Source organism: Aquarana catesbeiana, linkage group LG03 (genome assembly GCF_042186555.1).
Source record: "Aquarana catesbeiana isolate 2022-GZ linkage group LG03, ASM4218655v1, whole genome shotgun sequence".
NCBI lineage: Eukaryota > Metazoa > Chordata > Amphibia > Anura > Ranidae > Aquarana > Aquarana catesbeiana.
Window position 1 is genome coordinate 16,935,539 of NC_133326.1, and position 23,336 is coordinate 16,958,874.

The 23,336-nt window shown below is 43.9% G+C and overlaps 1 protein-coding gene across 1 annotated transcript in view; it reads left to right on the top strand.

The window, feature by feature from the left end:
• The window catches only part of IGDCC3 (immunoglobulin superfamily DCC subclass member 3), a 272,243-nt gene that overhangs the window by 238,587 nt on the left and 10,320 nt on the right, over positions 1-23,336 (top strand). The window contains exon 12 of the mRNA XM_073618325.1: positions 7,115-7,253. Coding sequence (XP_073474426.1) covers positions 7,115-7,253 — 139 coding nt within the window. The remainder of the gene's footprint in view (positions 1-7,114; positions 7,254-23,336) is intronic.

Here is a 23,336-nt window from a genome sequence, read left to right on the forward strand (position 1 = left end):
AAGCACCACCCCTCCATTAGTACAGACCCCTCCCCCAGGAAAAAGCACCTCCCTCTATTAGTACAGACCCCCCCAGGACAAACTACCCCCTTTATCTGTAGTACAGCCCCCCCCACCTGTCACAACACCGTGGAGGACATCCCCCCTCATCGCAAGACGACACCACCCTCCCCCTCCTGTTACCGCACTAGGCAGCTCAGATACATGGAACACCCGGGCGGCAGCTGGAGAGGAGAGGACAGTATGCAGCCGCGCCGCCCGGGTGGAGAATGGATCATGACAGGCAGCAGCGCCGTAGTGAGAGACAGAGGAGGGGGAGAACACCCGCGGCCGTGGCGCTGGAGGTGGGTTTCCAGCTGAAAGAAAAAAACTTCCAAAGTCAGCCAGGGCTTTCCTCACCCTCGGGATGGTGTCACCCCTGTAGCGGGTGGCACCCGGGTGCGGACCGCACCCCCCGCACCCCCCGCACCCCCTAGCAGTGCCACTGCTTCAAGATGCCAAGCGACAGCCAAGAAACCTTAAGGATTTAGACAAGATCTGTAAAGAAGAGTGGACCAAAATCCCTCCTGAGATGTGGGCAAACCTGGTCACCAACTATAAGAAACGTCTGACCTCTGTGCTTGCCAACAAGGGTTTCTCTACCAAGTACTACAGGTAAGTGATGTTTCGCTTGGGGATCGAATACTTATTTTACTCACTGAACTGCAACTCAAATTTATAACATTTGTATCATATGTTTTTTCTGGATTTTTGGTTGATATTCTGTCTCTATCATTTAAAATACACCTGTGATAAAAATTATAGACCCTTCATTTCTTTGTAAATGGGCAAACCTAAAAAATCTGCAGGGGATCAAATAATGATTTCCCCCACTGTATGAGAAGTGACTGCAATCTCAATGCACATGCAGTATTCGCCAGCACACCATGTATCATCAGATGTCGTCCAAAACTTTTACTGCATAAACATCACATCACAAAGGACCAAGTGGAACGCTTTGTCAGGCAAGGGGTCCTGCGTGGCTTCCGAAACATTGCACTTGGTCCCTTGTGATGTGATGACATCTGATGCTCCATGGTATGCTGGCGAACATGTACGTTGTTTCATAACAAGCCCAGTTTCCAGCTGGCAGTTGCTACAGCACCCGCTACTGATGAGCCTATGTCCAGGAACACGTGCAGTGGAAATATGGACAACACCTTGTATGCTCAACGCGTTTCATAATTTGCTTCTTTAGGAGATCAAGGCAATCTAAAGCTGACCATACACGAGTCATCTTCTTCCATTCATCTTCTTTCAGTCCAGTCATCTTCTTTCATTCAACCCGCTGGTTGAACAAAAGAACATAACTTGGTTCCCCCATCCACACACTCGCCGTCAGAGTACACTCATCAGCACCGCCTGCTACAGTGCCTGCTACCTTTCACTTTCACTTTAAATTTTACTTGCACTTACTTGCAGTTCTTTTTTCTGTATCCCTAGGTTCACATCTATGCGGCTGCAGTTGATGTGTTTTTCTGCTGGATTTTGCGTTTTTAAATCCGTGTTTTTTTATGCATTTTTGCATGCAGTTTTTATGTGTTTTGCGTTTTTTTTTCTCTTTAACAAACTGTGAATAGCTGGTTGCTAAGGACAGTAAGCCAGCCGCCGCGTCCTTAACAACCAATGAGTCTTTAGCTTTTAGCGGGGTTCCATACCAGGCCACATACCAGTGGCGTCACTAGGGTCGGTGTCACCTGGTGTGGTAAAACATGGTGTCACCCCCTCTCCTGTCTAGGCTGCCCAGCGCCCTGCAGGCAGAGCACGGTCATGGGGTGCACCCCAAACTGGCCCTTGTAAATGATAGTATAGGGTGATATAGTGGCAGGGTAGGGTAGTATAGGGTGGTATAGTGGCAAGCTAGGGTGGTATAGTGGCAGGCTAGGGTGGTATAATGGCAGGTTAGGGTGGTATAGGGCAGGTTGGGGTGGTATAGGGCAGGTTCCGGTGGTATAGGACAGGTTAGGACGGTATCTGGCAGTTTGGGTGATATAGGGTAATTTGGGGTGGTATAGGGCAGGCTGGGGTGGTATATGGCAGGTTGGGGTGGTATATTGGCATTTTGGGGTGGTATAGGGCAGTTTTGGTGGTATATTGGCAGTTTGGGGGTGATTTGGGGTGGTTTAGGGAAGTTTGGGGTGGTATATTGGCAGTTTGGGGGTGATTTGGGGTGGTTTAGGGTAGTTTGGGATGGTATATTGGCAGTTTGGGGGTGATTTGGGGTGGATTAGGGTAGTTTGGGGTGGTATAGGGCAGTTTGGGGTGGTATATTGGCAGTTTGGGGGTGATTTGGGGTGGTTTAGGGTAGTTTGGGGGTGTGAGAGGGCAGTTTGGGGTGGTATATTGGAAGTTTGGGGTGAATAGGGCAGTTTGGGGTGGTATATGGGAAGTTTGGGGTGGTATATTGGAAGTTTGGGGTGTATAGGGCAGTTTGGGGTGGTATATGGGAAGTTTGGGGTGGTATATTGGAAGTTTGGGGTGTATAGGGCAGTTTGGGGTGGTATAGTGGCAGTTTGGGGGCTATAGGGCAGGTTAGGACTTACAGCTTACACAGCAACATACAACATGCCTGCAGCTGAAGACAGACACCCGAGCGGGGCTGCTGTGTCCTCACCTCTTTCTCCTTCTTCAGCTGCGGGATCAGCCAGAGTGAAGGAGTCTGTGGGAGGATTGGAACAGACAGCCACACCCCAGCTCCGCCCACCAACTCCGGCTACCTCGAGATATTGGAGGTCTCAAGTGACAGCTTAGACTGACTGCAGAGTGATACAAGCAGCCTCCCCCGCACATCTGGGTGCCCTGCTTGAACTGCAAGCTTCAAACAATATAGTGCACTGTGTAGCAGCGCCGGCCCCGGTGTCACCCCTCTGGCGGGTGTCACCCGGTGCGGGCCGCACCCCCCGCACCCCCATAGCAACGCCACTGCCACATACTACTACGTACCCCATACGCAATCACATGGGGGGGGGGCAGGATCTGGATTCTGAATAAGGCCCCCCCCCCACTCGCAGACCCCCACAACCAGGGTTGCAGGGAAGAGGCCCTTGTCTCCATCAACATAGGGACAAGGTAATTTGGGGGAAGGAGCATCGGTTGTTAACCATTTGCCGCAAAATCGCATACCTGTACGTCATTCTGCTTCAAGTGGTTGTACCGGGGTGATGCCTGCACCATTTTTTTAGAGCCGACAGTCAGCTTTCTTGTGATAACAACCGATGAAGCTAAGCAGCAGCCGCTCGATTGTTATCACAAGCAGCGGGAGGGGACATTTCCCCCCCTCCTCCCGCCGCCTTCCATCGCTCTACCCGGCTCTCCCGTCCCACTGGGAGGCCCAAGCGACCAACCGGCACGTCTGCTGGCTGGCCTGGAATCCCGAACAAAGCCTGATTCGGCTTTGATTGGGTCTTGGATCTAGTAACCCGGTAAAGCCTTATTGGAGCCAGATTTTAAAAAATGTCAGTATTCAAAAACAGCCAAACTTGGCGTTTTGAATGCTTTTAATTGCAAAGGAGAGATTTGGAGTCTTATAGACCTCAGATCCCACCTAGAAAAAATACCTGACTTATGACTATTACTGTCACAAGGGATGTTTACATTCCTTGTGACAGCAATAAAAGTGATAATATTTTTTTTTTTTTTTTTTTTTAAGGGGCAGTGTAAAAAAAAAAATAAGAATAAAATAAAATTTAAGACGTCCCATCCCTCCGTGCTCGCGCCCATATACAAGTCGCCCCTGCAAATGTAAACAGTGTTCAAATCACACATGTGAGGTATCCCCGCAATCGTTGGAGCGAGAGCAATAATTCTAGCACTAGACCTCCTCTGTAACTTTAAACTGGTATCCATTAAAAAATGTTAACCACTTCCCGACCGCCGCACGACGATGTACGTCCTAAGTTTGAACGAGGATATTGTTGTTATGGCAGCAGCTAGCTGCCATAACCCCGGTATCCCCGTTTTCGTGCGGCGGCCGGCTTTCAGATAAAAGTGGTCCCTGCAGCGGATTCGCCGCGAGATCACTTTTATCGGTGGCGGGAGAGGGGCCCCCCCCTCCGCCGCGATCCGGTGCCCTCTTTTTTTAAACAGTGTAAAAATAAATAAAATATTGTAAAATAAATAATAAAAATAAAAAAAAAATTTTTAAAACCCCCCTGTCCCGACGAGCTCGCGCGCAGAAGCGAACGCATACGCGAGTAGCGCCCGCATATGAAAACGGTGGTCAAACCACACATGTGAGGTATCACAGCGACCGGTAGAGCGAGAGCAATAATTCTAGCCCTAGACCTCCTCTGTAGCGCAAAATATGCAAACTGTAGAATTTTTTAAATGTCGCCTATGCAGATTTTTGAGGGTAAAAGTTTGACGCCATTCCACGAGCGGGCGCAATTTTCAAGCATGACATGTTGGGTATCAATTTACTTGGCGTAACATTATATTTCACAATATAAAAAAAAATTGGGATAACTTTACTGTTGTTTTATTTTTTTATTCAAAAAAGTGAATTTTTTCCCAAAAAAGTGCGCTTATAAGACCGCTGCGCAAATACGGTGCAAAAAAAAGTATTGCAATGACCGCCATTGTATTCTCTAGGGTGTTAGAAGAAAAACCATATATAATGTTTGGGGGTTCTAAGTAATTCTCTAGCAGAAAAACCTGTTTTAAACATGTAAACACCTAAAATCCAAAACGAGGCTGGTCCTTAAGTGGTTAAAGTGTCGCCTATGGAGATTTTTAAGTACGTATTTCGCCATATATATACGTTTGTCGCCATTCCACGAGTGTGCGCAATTTTAAAGCGTGACATGTTGGGTATCTATTTACTCGGCATAACATCATCTTTCACATCATACAAAAAAATTGGGCTAACTTTACTGTTTTGTTTTTTTTTTAATTCATGAAAGTGTATTATTTTTTTTTTAATTGTGTTTGAAAGACCGCTTTGCAAATACAGTGTGAAATAAAATATTGCAACGACCACCATTTTATCCTCTAGGGTCTCTGCTAAAAAATATATATATATATAATGTTTGGGATTTCTAAGTAATTTTCTAGCAAAAAAAAATACTGATTTTAACTTGTAATTTGTAAGCAACAAGTGTCAGAAATTTGTGCTAGAAGGGGAAACATTTTTTTGGGGGGGGGATTTGTGCTATTAGGGATGATTGGGGGGTATTTGTGGTAAGAGGGGAACATTGGGGGGGCGGGGGATTTGTGTTAGGATGGGGAATTGGGGGAAGGGAATTTGGGATGGGAGGGATTTGGAGTGGGAGAGGATTTGTGCTCGGAGAGGACATTTGAGGGGTAGAGGATTTGTGCTAAAAGTAATAAATTCTGGGGGCATAAGAGGAGAGAGGATTTGTGCTGAGGGTGATGGGGGTAATATTTGTGCTGGGAAGGGGGAATTTCAGTAGAGGGGTAGATTTGTACTGGGATGGGGTGGGGGGCATATGTGCTTGGGGGTAAGCATGCAGTTCAGTGCTTGATTTTTTTGGGGGGGTGGGGGATCTGTGCTATTAGGGATGATTGAGGGTAATTGTGGTAAGAGGAGAACTTTGGTGAGGATGGATTTTTGTTAGGATGGGGAATTGGGGGCAGGGAATTTGGGATGGGGGGGATTTAGAGTGGTGAAGGAAAGGATTTGCGCTCGGAGAGGACATTTGAGGGGTAGATTATTTGTGCTAAAAGGAAGAAATGTTTTGGGGTGAGGGGATTTGTGCTGGGGGCATGAGAGTAGAGAGGATTTGGGCTGAGGGTGATTGGGGGGGGTATGATTTGTGCTGGGAAGGAGGGAATTTCAGTAGAGGGGTAGATTTGTACTGGGATGGGGGGAGGGTTATATGCTTAGGGGGTAGGCATGCAGATTAGTGCTCAATGTTTTTTCTTTTTGGGTTGGGGGATCTGTGCTATTAGGGATGATTGGGGGTAATTGTGGTAAGAGGAGAACTTTGGTGAGGAGGAGGGATTTGTGTTAGGATGGGAAATTGGGGGCAGGGAATTAGGGATGGGGACGATTTGGAGTGGGAGAGAAAAGGATTTGTGAACGGAGAGGACATTTGAGGGGTAGAGGATTTGTGCTAAAAGTAAGAAATGCTGGGGGCATAAGAGGAGAGAGGAATTGGGCTGAGGGTGATTGGGGGGGGGGGGGTATGATTTGTGCTGGGAAGGAGGGAATTTCAGTAGAGGAGTAGATTTGTACTGGGATTGGGGGGGGGGGGGATATGTGCTTAGGGGGTAAGCATGCAGATTAGTGCTCGATTTTTTTTTTTGGAGGGGGGGGGGTAGGAGATCTGTGCTATTAGGGATGATTAGGGGTAATCGTGGTAAGAAGAGGACTTTGGTATGGAGGGATTTGTGTTAGGATGGGGAATTGGGGCTGGGGGGATTTAGAGTGGGGGAGGAGAGGATTTGTGCTCCGAGAGGATATTTGAGGGGCAGAGGATTTGTGCTAGGAAGAAGAAATGTTTTGGGGGGAAGGAATTTGCGCTGGGGGTGATGGGGGGTGGGGGGGAGTAAATTTTGTGCTGGGAAAGAGGGCATTTCAGTAGGGGGGCAGATTTGTACTGGGAGGGAGGGGGGTTATATGCTTAGAGGGTAAGCATGCAGATTAGTGTTTGATTTTTTTTGGGGGGGGTGGGGGTTCTGTGCTATTAGAGATGATGGGGGGTAATTGTGGTCAATAGAGAACTTTGGTGAGGAGTGATTTGTGTTAGGATGGGGAATTGGGGCTGGGGGGATTTAGAGTGGGGGAGGACATTTGAGGGGTAAAGGATTTGTTGCAGGAAGAAGAAATGTTTTGGGGAGAAAGGATTTGAGCTGGGGGTGATGGGGGTGGGTGTAAACCTTGTGCTGGGAAAGAGGGAATTTCAGTAGGGGGGGCAGATTTGTACTGGGGGGGGGGGGGGGGGATATATGCTTAGGGGGTAAGCATGCAATTTGACATGTTGGCCCTAGGCTCTAGATGACCTTGTCCCGGCAGGCACTGGTGGTGGCCCCATGAATTCTGTAGTACATCATACTGTATCCTCAGTGTCAATGAATAGAATTCTAACACACTGCCTTGTATTTCTCCACATAGTACTGAATCCATCCTGTAACTGCGTCCTTGATGAGCAGAGGGCAAAATCCTCAGCCACCGGCATCATCATTGGAATTCATATTGGTGTCACCTGTATCATTTTTTGCGTCCTGTTTCTCATGTTTGGATACCGTGGAAGGTAAGACACAGGAAGAAAAACACCATTTTTTTTTTTATCATTATAGTGAGAGACAATGATAGATGGTAATTAAAAAAAAAAAAAAGGCAAATTCAGTTTCTTTCTTTTCCATTGGGGAACACAGGAAACCTTTGGGTTATACTGCCGTCCGCCTAGAGTAGGAAACAACTGCAGGCCAGCCCAGGATCACCTCTCTTACTACAAGCATGCCTGCGTTATTTACTAGTGTCCTAGGGGTAGGGCCATCTTTTCTACAACTGTATTAGGACCAGGGCTTTTTTTTCGTCAGGAATGCAGTTCCGGCACCTCCAGTTCTGAATGTATGTAATGGCTAGGGGTGCTGGAGGGTAACCCCCAACTGATGCTGGCTGCTAGGGGATCTATTTTTGCAGGGAGAGATTTATTGTTTATTGTTGCTGGGGATGTCTATTGTTGCTGGTGGGGATCTTATGCTGTCAGGGCGTCAATTATTCCTGGGAAGAATCTGCTGTTGAGGGAGGCGTCTATTGTTGTTGGCTGCTGGAGAGTTTATTGATGCAGGCTGCTGGGAGATCTATTATTGCTGGTGGGACTCTATTGTTGTTGGGGGGTATTTTGTTGATGGGGGATCTATTGCTACTATGGGGAGATATATTGCTGCTGGCTGTAGGGGATATACACTGTATTGTCAAAAGTATTGTGACGCTTGCCTTTACATGCACATGAACTTTAATGGCATCCCAGTCTTAGTCCGTAGGGTTCAATATTGAGTTGGCCCACCCTTTGCTGCTATAACAGCTTCAACTCTTCCTGGAAGGCTGTCCACAAGGTTTAGGAGTGTGTCTATGGGAATGTTTGACCATTCTTTCAAGTGCATTTGTGAGGTCAGGCACTGATGTTGGACAAGAAGGCCTGGCTCCCAGTCTCAGCTCTAATTCATCCCAAAGGTGTTCCATCTGGTTGAGGTCAGGACAGTCAAGTTCCTCCACCCCAAACTCGCTCATCCATGTCTTTATGGACCTTGCTTTCTGCACTGGTGGGCAGTCATGTTGAAACAGGAAGGGGCCATCCCCAAAACTGTTCCCACAAAGTTGGGAGCATGAAATTGTCAAAAATGTCTTTGTATGCTGACGCCTTAAGAGTTCCCTTCACTGGAACTAAGGGGCCAAGCCCAACCCCTGAAAAAAAAAAAAACCCACGCCATAATCCCCCCTCCACCAAATGATATGAAGGGGTGGCCAAATACTTTTGGCTTTTTAGTGTGGATGAGCGAGTTTGGGGTGGAGGAACTTGACTGACCTCAACCCGATAGAACATCTTTGGGATGATTTAGAGCGGAGACTGTGAGCCAGGCCTTCTCTTCCAACATCACTTTACAAATGCGCTTCTGGAAGATTGGTCAAACATTTCCATAAACGCACTCCTAATCCTTATGGACAGCATTCCAACCTCTTAGATGTATGGATGATCCCCCAGTGATGTAGGTTCCCCTAGATATATGTATGACCCCTTGATGATGACCCCATAGATGTGCACTATATTACCAAAAGTATTGGAACGCCTGCCTTTATACACACACACATGAACTTTAATGGCAGTTGTCCCACCCTTTGCAGCTATAACAGCTTCAACTCTTCTGGGAAGGCCGTCCACAAGGTTTAGGAGTGTGTCTATGGAAATGTACAGCCATTCTTCCAGAAGCGCATTTGTGACATGGATGAGCGAGTTTGGGGTGGAGGAACTTGACTGTCCTGGCCTTAACCTGATAGAACACCTTTAGGATGAATTAGAGCGGAAAATGCGAGCCAGGCCATCTCATCCACATCAGTGCCTGACCTCACAAATGCGCTTCTGACAGAATGGTCAAACATTCCCATAGACACACTCCTAAACCTTGTGGACAGCCTTCCCAGAAGAGTTGAAGCTGTTACAGCTGCAAAGGGGGGGCCAACTCAATATTGAACCCTGTAGACTAAGACTGGGATGCCATTAAAGTTTATGTGCTTGTATATATGACCCTCTTGATGATGACCCCCTAGATGTATGTATCACCCCCTAGTGATGTATGATCTCCTATGGTCACCCAGATGATGACCCTCTAAATGTATGTATGGCCCCATAATGGTGTAAGATCCCTTGGATGTATATATGCCCCTTAGATGATGATGGATAATGATATTTCTGATCCTCTTGCTGTGAACTGAACTCTAATGTACTTGGTCATGGTGATGGAAACTCCACAGTTGGGCCAACTCAATATTGAAACCTACGGGCTAAGACTAGGGTGCCATTAAGGTTTGTGTACCTGTAAAGGCAGGTGCCCCAATACTTTTGACAATATAGTGTATTTTACTGCTTTTCTTATTATCATTAACAAATTCAATACAAATGAATTATCTTTACAAAATTATACTTGGTTTGATATTCCCTAAAAGGGGCGATACTGGGAGGAGGGTAGGGTTGGAACCAAGGGACAGTGCTTGGAGATGGGTAGGTGGCAGGAACAAGGGGTGCCTCAGAAGGGGGGAGTTAATGCACCTATACTCTGAGAAAAAAAGCCCTAAGACTAATTTTAGTACCTCATCCAGACCCCGCTTGACTGCACATGTGGGGACAACCTGGAGGTGACTTTCAGCACTAGGATCCACATAGGGTGCTTTCCAGGTCTTTTCCAGGTCCAAAGCCTATGGCACTGCCTTAGCACTTTCCCTGTCTATGAAAGCTCACTTTGTGAGTAGGCTGGTCAGGGTGAGCAATAGGAGCTACCTCAATTACTTCTGCTGGTTCTGCTTTGGAAATGGTTAATGCTGTGGGACTGAGCGCTGATGTCACCCACTGGGCGGGGTATTGCTTGTACACACTCTACGCTTCCTTTCCTACCATGCAGTGTTGAAGAATCATCTACCCACTGCTGTTCCTGCTTGGAAAGAGACACATGGAATGCCAATCTTTGATACGTTCCTTCTACCTACCTACAGAGAGTTTGTTCACCTCCAGCCAGATCCCACGCCTGTGACCATGCTCTTGATACTGCTTTGCTGCAAAACTGAGGCATGTTGGTAGTGGGAGGTATTATTCTGGCATGGCCTACAGGTTTCTTCTTTGCCAGCGCCCAATTCTTCTTGCAGTATAACCCAAAAGTTTAGGACTTCCTGTATCCCCCAATGGACTCAAGAACAGGATAAGTACGGTGAGTACAAAAATCATATTTTTTCCACTAGCAAGAAATCTATATGGGAAGACATACAGATCTGCAGCTTTGAGCAATTGCCCACTTTATGATGGAGGGTCTTTTAAGCCAGTTTAAAACCTTGGTTAATTTTAACATTTTTCTTAGGAACTTAAGATGCTTATAGATATTGAATGATATCCACCTGATCAGGCCCCTAATTCCACCGACTGGTGTTGGTTGAACAAGTGATTGAATGGTGCCCCTATTAAGTTTCTTAGAACCCCGCCGTCAGGGCTGGGCTCCTGCTACTTAATGAGCAGCTCTTTTCTTTCAATGCTCAGAAGCTGCTCAGTTGTCGGTTAATTACCAGCCACTCATTGTTACCATAGCAACTCACCTGGTTAACATTAACCTGCCTCATTAGTCCAGCCTACAGCCAGACCCTTTTTGCTATTTAAGCAGCTTAGCTCATTTCCTTCTTGCCCTTGCGTGGTCTATGATCTCTAAGTGTGTTCCTTCCTGTGCTCCTGTGTATGACTTGGCCTGTATGACTTCCCTTCCAATTCTTGTTCCTGGTTTTTGCTCCTGACTACGCTGACTTCTGGTTTCCTGACCCCAGCTCTTCTGATTACCCGCTCTGGCATCCAAATCTGGGCTTCTGTTTTTTTGACTATGTTCTTGAACTGTGTTATTTTTGCCATTTCATTAAAGGTGTGATTTTAACTGCAGTTTCCGTCTCTGTCTGGTTTATGGTTCCTGACACCCGCTTCAAATGCCCATCCAACCTGATCTGGGGGCCCACTACTCTCAGGTTCTGGCATCTGAAATGCTCATCTTCTCCTGCTCTACAGAATGTGAATTGGAGATGCTGCACTCCTAAAAAGCCCATGTACTGAGTCAGTGAACGGAAAGTGACCTCAGCCTAGACTCCTCCCAGGCCACTTCCCCTGAAGCATAGAGGTGATTGATGATTGGCTGGGTTAGAAAAGTTGTCCCATTGTTCCCCCCTGGTAAATTGGATTTTGTCTCCTCTGTTCTCCAGTGACAGACAATTATTAAATGGGGCACTTTGTAGACCGTTTTATCTGAGATGAGTAGTAATTTTGACCCTGAGGTTGGTCAGACAGCCCACCAAGTCTATGGGCAGTTTATAGTAGTATCTGTCCTGAGGTTACTAAAAACACACACAAGTTGCACATACCTTGGAGGCCAGTAATCTCAGAATATTCCTTCTGCAACTTTCAACTTCATCTCTTAAAGTCCCTGCTTGGCCATATTGTCACATACCTGTATGAGGAGCTTGAGCTGATGCTGGTAGCCTCTTGCACAATTCCCGTCTGAGCACCCCTGAAAGTTAAGACAGGAACTGCAAGGCCAGAGGAAGGGCGCAGGTGCCAGGAAGCTGGAACCACAGACTTGAACTTAGAACGCTGGTGTCAGGTAAGCAGAAGCTCAGAGATGAAGGAACCTCAACTTCAACCAGACCAGTAGAGAGCAGAGCCAGGATCATAAGACAAGTTCGGTAACAGCCTAGCAGGAAGGCGCTAAATCATTGAGATCAAGGTGAGTGACGAGCAGAGGCTGGCAACATGCAGACAACGAGGTATGGAATGGATAGGCAAAATCTTGGTTCAAGAGTCTAGGCTGAGGTCAGTAACACAGGTAGGCAGCAGACATAAACAGGGCAGGGGTAATCCAGAGGCAGGTCAGATGAAAGGCGGTCAGGGCTAAAGTCAAGCAGATTCAGGATCAAGGATAGCAGAGATATGAGCTGAAAGACCATCCAGCAATAATCCCATGCAAGGTCCAGGTTTTAACAGACTATTAGGCACCAGTATCTTTGGTGGATGTGCCCATTCGTCCATGGGCATGTAATTTTTGAACACTTAAGCTCCCATGCCTGAAAACATGTTCATGTGCATGAGCCCTTGGGCTGTCATGATCTCTCTGACAGCAGACATGACGTTCCTGGCACATACGTCCAAAGCCTTGGTATTGGCATTCCAGTTTGCAGGACGTCCATGGTCTCCTAAAGACATATTGAGGAATGCGCCTAAGCTCATTTTAGCAAATTTTTTTTTGAACGGGAACACTTAAAGATGCTTTTCTACCAGTTGTAAAGCAAAACCAAACTGGATCTGAGCACCACAAACCAAAAACACTATTTAACTCATTTTTAATATTCAAAGCAAACTCCCCCCATCCATCCATGTCTCCCTGCTTTATTTTGTTGAGAAATCACTTTGAAAAACACCCCCCCTAGCCTTTCTGGCTGTGGCCATCTCTAGTGAGGGCAGATGATCATACCTCCCAACTTTCTGAGATGGGAATGAGGGACACCTATCAGTAAAAGTATGCAGGCATAGGACACACCCCTTATCATGCCCCCTTAAAGGAGACTTGTACAAAAAAACAAGATTGGTTAAACCCACAAGAGCTTTTTTTACCACTACTATTCCTTTATATTGGCTTTTTGAATTTACAAATGTGTCAATTTAGAAATCAGAATGTTTAGTGCTGGAAAACACTTTTTGATAGATAAAAAGTGCATTTTATATACATCTATATAGATCAGACAAAATGAGGGACAAATGAGGAGGAATGAGGGACAGAGGGACATTGCTCCAAATCAAGGACAGTCCCTCGAAATCAGGGACAGTTGGGAGCTATAAATGATTTATGTAGAATTTACGTCCTGGAATCCATCTGCCCTTAGCTCAGGCATGCAGGCAGGAGGGTTTGCCTATTCGAGAACCCCCCCTCCCACCTCCTCTCCTGAAGACTCTCAGCATGTATGACATTATTTGCCTAGGCCAGAAACCAGGAAGTAACAAGTAAATATGATAAACTTTCCTACCTATTTACTAATGCTAGCAACACGAGGATTAAAAATAATCAATGTGGGATTGAGAGAGAGAATTTCCACTTTAATCAATGCTTGTAATCCAAAGCACTCACATATCAAAGCGAGTTTCCCCATAGAAGTCAATGGAAACAAAGATCATTCATCCCGCATAGACTTCTATTACATGCAATACCACATGTGGCCAGAGGTGGGGGGGGGCACTAGAGAGCCTCAGAAATACTCGGGGACAGCTCGACTGAACTTGGAAAGCCTCGGAAAGGCTTGGAAACACTCGGGAACAGAGTATTTCCGAGTGTTTCCGAGTATTTCCGAGTGATTCCGAGTATGTTCGAACGGCTCCGAACCGTTCCGAGTGTCCCCGGCGCCCCCGCACCTCTGCCCTAATGCGGTACTGCACACCCCATTAGCTTGAATTCTGCTAGACTCAGAATTTTATGGGGCTCGCCTTTCAAAATGCTTGGTAACCGTGTTACTCGTAAACCAAGGTTCCACTGTATATATATGTTGCGGTTTGCGGATTATGGCGGAAGTGCGGCCGGCTGCTCCCATAGGCGATCAAGGAGTTAATACTCTTTGATCCACTCTATGGCCTTGGAAGACCGGAGCGGTGTCATGATGCCACTTCCTCCAGGCTGTAAGAAATTACTATTATTTTTTAAAGTGAAAGTTCAAAAAAAAATGTGTTTTTATCTTTTGCTTTTAAAGGTAAAGAAGAGAGATTGGGGTCTTTTTGATCCCAGATCTCTTTATAAAGAGGACCTGTCATCCTTTTTTCTATTATCAGGGATGTTTACATTACTTGTAATAGAAATAAAAGTGATCCAAATTTAAAAAAAAAAAAAAAAATTAAAGGGACAGTGTAAAAATAAAAAGTAAAATAAATAATACATTTTTCTTTTAAAGCGTCCCCACACATACCTAAGTCACGCACGCCTATGTAAATGATATTCAAACTACACATGTCAGGTATTGCCACGAACATTGAAGCGCCCCTGTAACTCTAAACAGGTAACCTGTAAGGGCGCTTAAAGCGCTGCCTATGGATATTTTTAAGTAGCGTGGTTTGTCGTAATTCCACGAGCGTGCGCAATTTTAAAGCGTGACATGTTAGGTATCTATTTACTTGCAGTAACATCATCTTTCACATTATACAAAAAAAATTGGGTAACTATCGTGTTTTGTCTTTTTTTTTAAAATTCATTAACCACTTCCGGACCGCCCGCCATCGTTATACCTCGGTACTTTGATGTTAGATACTGGGGTTCTGGCAGCAGATAGCTGCCATAACCCCGTTTTTTTCTTAAACGGCGAGCAGTCCGCTTTGGGGTAAAACTGGTCTCCGCGGCAGGTTCGCTGCAAAATCACTTTTATCGGAGGTGGGAGAGGGTTTTTTTCTTGTTTTTAAGTGTAAATGTGAGATCTGAGGTCTTTTTGAACCCAGATCTCATATTTAAGAGGTCCTGTTATACTTTTTTTTTTCTATTACAAAGGATGTTTACATTCCTTGTAATAGGAATAAAAGTGATCCAAATTTTTTTTTTTCAAAAGGGACAGTGTAAAAATAAAAAGTAAAATAAATAAGGAAAAATATATTTTTTTAAAGCACCCTGTCCCGCTGTGCTCGCGCGCAGAAGCGAAAGCACGCGTAAGTCGCACCCGCATATGTAAACGGTGTTCAAACCACACATGTGAGGCATCACCGTGACCGTTAGAGCGAGAGCAATAATTCTAGCACTAGACCTCCTCTATAACTTAAAACTGGTAACCTGTAGAAATGTTTAAACTTCGCCTATGGAGATTTTTAAGTGTCAAGGTTTGTCGCCATTCCACGAGCGGGCGCAATTTTGAAGCGTGACATGTTGGGTATCAATTTATTCGTCGTAACATTATCTTTCACAATATATTTTAAAAAAATTGAGCTAACTTTACTGTTTTCTTATTTTTTAATTCAAAAAAGTGTATTTTTTCCCAAAAAATTGCGTTTGTAAGACCGCTGCGCAAATACAGCGTGACATAAAGTATTGCAACAACCGCCATTTTATTCTCTAGGGTGTCTGAAAAAATATATATATAATGTTTGGGGGTTCTAAGTTATTTTCTAGCAAAAAAAAAAAGATTTTAACTTGTAAACACCGAGTGTAAAAAAATAGTCCCGGTCCTTAAGTGGTTGAAGTGTATTTTTTGCCCAAAAAAAATTGCGTTAGCAAAACCGCTGCGCAAATACGGCGTCACATAAAAAATTGCGACGATCGACATTTTATTCTCTAGGGCCTAGTGTTTAAAAATAAGGAAAAAAAATACTGGTTTAAACTTGTAAACAAAAATTGCCAGAAAAAGCCTGGTCAGGATGTGGCCCGCCATAAAGATCTCCCTCTCGAAAAATGTAAAAGTTCTCCTGCCTCTAAAGCCTACAATAGGCAATTCACGTACACTTCATTTACTGTTTTTTTTTTTTTTATGTGTTTATTTTAGTAAAGGGGCCATTTGCATTGTGTCAGTGGATGGAATAATAATCTGGTGGATGGTATAACACTAACCTGTAGTTTATTGTGGGGAAATGAAACAAGAGCAGCAGCTGTATGCATTAGAAAACTTCATAAATGAACTGGTATTGGCTGTAGATGGTGGAGAATGTGCCAGGACTCTCTGGAGGACCAGTCCGGGTTCGGAGGGAAAATGAAAAGAGCACATATGCTCCACCATATGTTCTGATTATGATGGGATAGCAGAGAAAGTTAATGAAGGTCAGGAAAAGGTAGGGCTGTACAGTAGTAAAGGGACTCTCTGAATTGTCCCCTAAATATACAGTAGTCCTTTTTATGTGCTCTGAAATAAAATACCAAATGACACCCATAAATACTGCACATATGTGTCACATAAAAAATATTCTGGAGAATAGGTGCGGGCTTAAATCCATTCCTAGCTCTGTGCTATACTATTGTATTATATTATATTATTTTATATTATTTTTTATTTTATATTTTTATTTTATATTATTTTTTTATTTTATATTATTTTTTATTTTATGTTATATTTTATTTTCATTATATGTTGTTTATTTATTATGTATTGGGGTTGATTTACTAAAACAAGTTGAAGTTAGAAGCTGATTGGCTACCACGCACCCCCATTATATAATATAAAATATTAGAATATATAGAATATAATAATGCATGTTTTATGATATTATTGAGTGTTCATTTTTCTATTGATAAATTTATAGTATATAGTAGAAAATTGATATTTAGAAACTGTAAATGTAGGACCCGAGATGGTCAGAGACTGCGGATATTACACTAGAGATGGTCTGAGACTGCGGACATTACACTAGAGATGGTCAGAGACTGCGGACATGATACTAGAGATGGTCAGAGACTGCAGACATGATACAAGAGATGGTCAGAGACTGCAGACATGATACAGGAGATGGTCAGAGACTGCAGACATGATACAGGAGATGGTCAGAGACTGCAGACATGATACAAAAGATGGTCAGAGACTGTGGACATAATACAGGAAATGGTCAGAGACTGCAGACATGATACAAGAGATGGTCAGAGACCGCGGACATGATACAAGAGATGGTCAGAGACTGCGAACATGATACAGGAGATGGTCAGAGACTGCAGACATGATACAAGAGATGGTCAGAGACTGCAGACATGACACAGGAGCTGGTCAGAGACTGCAGACATGATACAAGAGATGGTTAGAGACTGCAGACATGATACAAGAGATGGTCAGAGACTGCAGGCATGATACAAGAGATGGTCAGAGACTGCAGACATGATACAAGAGATGGTCAGAGACTGCAGACATGATACATTAGATGGTCAGAGACTGTGGACATGAGATAATCGGGAACTGCAGACATAATACAGGAGACGGTCAGAGACTGCGAACATGCTATAGCAGTTATTGGAGACTGGGTGGACATGCTTTAGGAGATAGTCATAGACTGAAGACATATTACATGAGACTGCTAGAAATCACTGCTATAACAGTGCATTAAGTAAACACAGGTTATTGTCTGTAGGGGCCCCCGAGGGCCACACAAAAAGTGCCAAACCCCCTCCAGCTGCAGTTTGGGCACCAGGGTTTTAGAGGGTGAATGAAAATATAAATAAGAAAGCTTCCAGAACAGATTAAAGCTGATATGGAAAAAAACAAAATAGATACACATTTGTAGCAAAGACATTGTATATACTGTAGATAAAATGTAAATACGATGAATAAAGATGAGATGAAAGGATCGTAAATTACAAACCTATAAATATTTCTTAGTAATACAGTGTGAAAAATGTGGAGCTATGAATTCACCTTCTGTACAGTGTCATAACCGGTCACCTGGGTTTTTGGTAAACTGAAAATTTTATAAGTTTCCTCTCCCATTCACATATGAATTCTAGTATTAGCATGTTTGCATTTTGTTGTGGTCTGGTTTGCAGAAGTGATTTCCCGATGGAGAATGGCCGTGATTTTCATTTATTTCACATGGTGGTGCTTCACTCCGGTGTAAAATTTCTGTTTAATTTCCCAAAAATAGATCTTGCTTGAGAAGTGTTTTGTGCTCAATATTATATATATATATATATATATATATATATATATATATATATATATATATATAATATTTATATAATATGTCAATAAAAGGTGTACAACAGAATTTATCTGAGATGGCATAGTACCATTGTCCATTTGGTCGAGTCGTAGATCAACCATTAAAGGGGTTGTACACCTTCATGTTTTTTCACCTTAAAGCGAAGTTCTATTCTTGCATTCTTGCAGCATAATCATTGTGCAATGGAATTTTTTTTTTTCTGTAGGGTTACCTGGATATTCCAGCTTCCAATCGAGCTTTGATTAAGCACTGTTTGTAGTGTGAAACGCGTCAGCTCTTCTGTCCGTTCTGCTGTGGCATGTATTTTTGATCTTGCATTTTGAATAAAAGGCAAATATTTTTTTTGCAGTGCGGCAGTCCAGAACTACTTTCTATCTATTCCAATCGAGCTTCCTGTCTCTGCCACCCGCGGATATGTCCGCCATATCCAGCTGCGCACCCTCTCCTGGGAGCTATGTGTCATAATTCCCAGGAGTCAGTGTGGATGGCCCCCGCTAGTTAACGTGATCTTCCGAAACCGGACGTGACGACTGACGTTTATCTTCGTTGCCGTCACAACGGGGCGGGCACTTCCGACGCCGACGCCTGTTGTGATGGCAACGTCAGAAGTATACAGCGCTGCGAGACGTACATACTGCGCATGCTGCGCATGCTCGAGAACGGAGCGGTGCATGCTGGTCGCTCAGCTGCACACCGTAACCAGGAAGATAGTGCTTGTGGGCTTCACATGCCCACAAGCAATATGGGACATGCCAGAGAGAGGAGAATAGAAGAAATCGTATGATCGGAAATTGGCTATCAAGCGGCGATCGATCCCTAAACCGTGAGTCATATAAATAATAGTATTTAAAAAACAATATGTTCATCCAAAAAAAAAAAAAAAAAAATTTTATAGTTGGAACTCTGCTTTAATGTATCCTATGCATTAAGGTGAAAAAAACACCTGGCAGTGACCGCCCCCCCCCCCCCCCCCCCAGCGCCCTGTTTTACTTACCTGAGCCCTGGAACTTGACCCTGGCGGGGACGCGCTGTTTCTCTGCCCGGGGTTCTCGGCTCTTGATTGGATAGATTGATAGCAGCGCAGCCATTGGTTCCCGCTGATGTCAATTAAATCCAATGATGCGGGCGCCGGGGGGGGGGGGGACGGGGCCAAGTCATACATTCGGCAGCTATGGACGCCAAATGCTGGACTCGGGAGCGCGCCCGCAAGGTAACCCCCTGGGAAAGTGCTTCTCCTAGGGGGTTATCAGATGTGGGGAGGAGCCACGAGAGCCGCCTGGGGACCCCAGAAGACGAGGATCGGGGCCACTCTGTGCAAAACGAGCTGCACAGTGGAGGTAGGTATGATATGTTTGTTATTTTAAAAAAAAAAAAAAAACTTTACAATCACTTCATGACGGAAGCTAAAACAAATCTTAACGCCTGAACTCAGCTTTGCAACGTTGACATGTGTTTGTAAAAATGTACATATCATCGCAACTACTTAGCGTATTTTTTTTTTTATTTCAGGAAATTACAAATTGGCCTTTAATTTGTTGGTAAATAGTAATGGCTAGCTCCAGTTTGTTTTATTTTTTTGTTATCAAACGAAATCTGGCACAAAATAGTAAAAAAAAAAAATTTTTTTAATTTAGCTATATATTTCTTGCTGTTACCATGACCTATCACCAAAGAACAACCCAAAACAAATTCTCCTACTCCTGACGATCACAGCAATACCACATATGTGTATGTTATTTGTTGTTTGTACCCATAGTACAGCCCAGAAACAATAGTGCGCAATTTTATTGTTTTATCCTAAATCCGTTTTTTTTTTTTGCTAGAAAATTACCGTATTTATCGGCGTATAACACGCACAGGCGTATAACACGCACATTCATTTTAAGAGGAAAGTTTCAGGAACAAAAATTAAATTTTAAATAAGGAACTTTGAAGCAAAATAAGGGCCAGTGCCCATCTGCAGCCTCACCATTGCCATCAATGCAGCCTGATCAATGCCCATCTGCAGCCTCACAAGTGCCATCAATGCATCAGCCTCACCATTACCTTCAATGCAGCAGCCTCGCCAATGCCATCAGTGCAGACTGATCAATGCCCATCTGCAGCCTAGAGGATACAGGGAGGGGGGCGGGACGAGCGCCGACAGATTACATACAGTGAGAATCTCCTATGATAGACAGAACAGTAGTCCAATGGCAAGTAAACAGAAGATTCTCACTGTATGTAACCTGACAGCGCTTGTCCCGCCCCCTTCCCTGTCCCCTCCGAGTCAGCTAAAATTGAAGTATTGGCGTATAACACGCACACGCTATTTGCACCCAATTTTCATGGTGAAAAAGTGAGTGTTATACGCCAATAAATACAGTACTTAGAACTCCCAAACATTATATACACAGTATCTCACAAAAGTCAGTACACCCCTCACATTTTTGTAAATCTTTTCTTCTATCTTTTCATGTGACAACACTGAAGAAATGACACTTGTCTACAATGTAAAGTAGTGAGTGTACAGCTTGTATAACAGTGTAAATTTGCTGTCCCCTCAAAATAACTCAACACACAGCCATTAATGTCTAAACCGCTGGCAACAAAAGTCAGTACACCCCTAAGTGAAAATGTCCAAATTGGGCACAGTTAGCCATTTTCTCTCCCAGATGTCATGTGACTCGTTAGTATTACAAGGTCTCAGGTGTGAATGGGGAGCAGGTGTGTTAAATTTGGTGTTATCGCTCTCACTCTCTCATACTGGTCACTGGAAGTTCAACATGGCACCTCATGGCAAAGACCTCTCTGAGGATCTGAAAAAAAGAATTGTTTCTCTACATAAAGATGGCCTAGGATATAAGAAGATTGCCAAGACCCTGAAACTGAGCTGCAGCACGGTGGCCAAGACCATATAGCGGTTTAACAGGACAGGTTCCACTCAGAACAGACCTCGCCATGGTTGACCAAAGAAGTTGAGTGCACGTGCTCAGCGTCATATCCAGAGGTTGTCTTTGGGAAATAGACGTATGAGTCCTGCCAGCATTGCTGCAGAGGTTGAAGGGGTGGGGGGTCAGCCTGTCAGTGCTCAGACCATACGCCGCACACTGCATCAAATTGGTCTGCAATCTCTATCCTAACAAAATAATGTATGAAATTGTTTTGATATAAAAATGGACATTTCTTCCTTATTTTACCTTTTTTGCCATATGTTATATGTTGAGGACTTGAACCGTACAGCTGGATACCTCCCACCAGGGCCCTGGGAACAGCCAATGACACACACACACACACACACGAGATGAGGTCAAAAAACCTGTTCGCTTTATTAAGGGAAATGCCCCTTGTTTTATACAAAATAATGAAGGATGGATTACAATACATTTTGGGTTTGGTTACAGAGAAAAGGCAATTCCAGGAAAAGGAGTTTATCTCCATATTACCTGCGATCTCATAATACTCACATGTCAGGATGTTCTCAGCCGCGCTAATCTATCAGTCTAAACATTTCTTAGTCAGTAAACACATTCCAAAGTCAAACTCAAATAGATATATCAGGAGAACATACACTGTAAAAACATCATTAACCCTTCATTATTCACATACATCAAAAGTTCATATGCTTTAACTCCTTCAGATCCCGGCCCCTTACCACATGATCAGCTGTCAGCCAATGGCAGCTGATCACGTGATGTAAACAAAGGATCGGCTGACAGCGTGAGAAGAAAAAAAAGCCGATCACTGTTGAAGGGACATCGATCCCCAGCAGGGAGAGGTGAAGCCGCCTCATATGTGCCCACAGTGCCCACCAATCAGTGCAAACAGTGCCCACCAATCAGTGCCCACCAATCAGTGCCCACCAGTACATCAGCGCCACCTATCAATGCCCACGATTGCCACCTATCAATGCCTACCAGTGGTGCCTCATCAGTGCCACCTAGCAGTGCTGCCTATCAGTGATGCCTACCAGTACCGATCAGTGCCCATCACTGCCACCCATCAGTGCCTTATCAGTGCCACATAGCAGTGCTGCCTATCAGTGTCGCCTACCAGTGCTGTTCAGTGACCATCACTGCCACCCATCAGTGCCCATCATTGCCACCCATCAGTGCCAGCTATCAGTGCCACCTATTAGTGCCCTTCAGTGCCACCTATCAATGCCCTTCAGTGCCACCCATCAGTACCCACCAGTGCCGCCTATTAGTGCCCACCAGTGTCGCCTTATCAGTGCCCATCAGTGCAAATAGTGGGTAAAAACCAAGCGCTGATGTGGATAAATTTGAATATATACAAATAAAATAAACGTGCGTATCCTTGAGAAAGTCACGTGACAGTGATGCAACGCGTGGGAGGAGCTTAGGACGTTCATTGCTGCATGACACATTGAGTTGAATAGCAGCAGTTTCTGTATGGGAAGCCTCGTCCACAGCGGCTGACTGCAATCTGCATACCTGAATGCCTTTAGTATACCGGGTGCATGTGAGTGTATCTCTTAAAGCTGTTTGCTTGTGTACTTTCTTATAAGTTCACTGCGCAATGATATACCTGTTTGCTTGCTTTTCATAAAATAATTTTCCTGAGAACCGAACTACCAGCAGTATCATGGCTGAAGTGGGATGTAAGAAAAGCCAAAAATCCTGAACAAACGATTAAACACAGTGAATCAATTAATTTGATTAAGGGAATGAACTGCTGAAATATTTTATTTTTTTTAACTAACTTATCTCCGCTGGAATTTTTATTCATTAGAGTGGCACTAATTTATCTTTTTATTTCTATACACCGTCACATTACCAATTTTTTGGGGGATATGTGTATATGCATTAGCACCAGGATTATTTATACCTTTACATTTTAGGTATTTATATATTTATTTGCATAATTGATTTATTTGAGCATATTGTATTTTTTTTATTTAGTTTTTTTTTGCACATTGGTCAATTTTTAGAGCGCATCAATTTTACATTTATGTTTTAGTGCCCATCAGTGTCGCCTTATCAGTGCCTATCAGTGCAGCCTCATCAGCACACATAAATGAAGGAGAAAAATTACCTGTTTGCAAAATTTATTAATAAAATATAAAAATTTTTTTTAACAAAAAATAAAAAAACCGAGAGGTGATCAAATAACGCCAAAAGAAAGCTCTATTTGTGGGGAAAAAAAAATTAAAAATTTCATTTGGGTACAGTGTTGTATGACCGCGTAATTGTCATTCAAAGAGTGACAGCGCTAAAAGCCGAAAATTGGTCTGGGCAGGAGGGGGGTTTAGGTGCCCAGTAAGCAAGTGGTTAATTAGCTACCTGTTAATTCTTGATGTATTAATGTTAAAATGTGTATCTATATACATATATATATATATATATTTTTGTGTGTGTGTGTTCTGGGTATGTAAGTTACTTCCACTTGAGGGAATTATAATCTACCCAGTTATTTTTGCAGGCCATTTCTATTGTTTTTGTC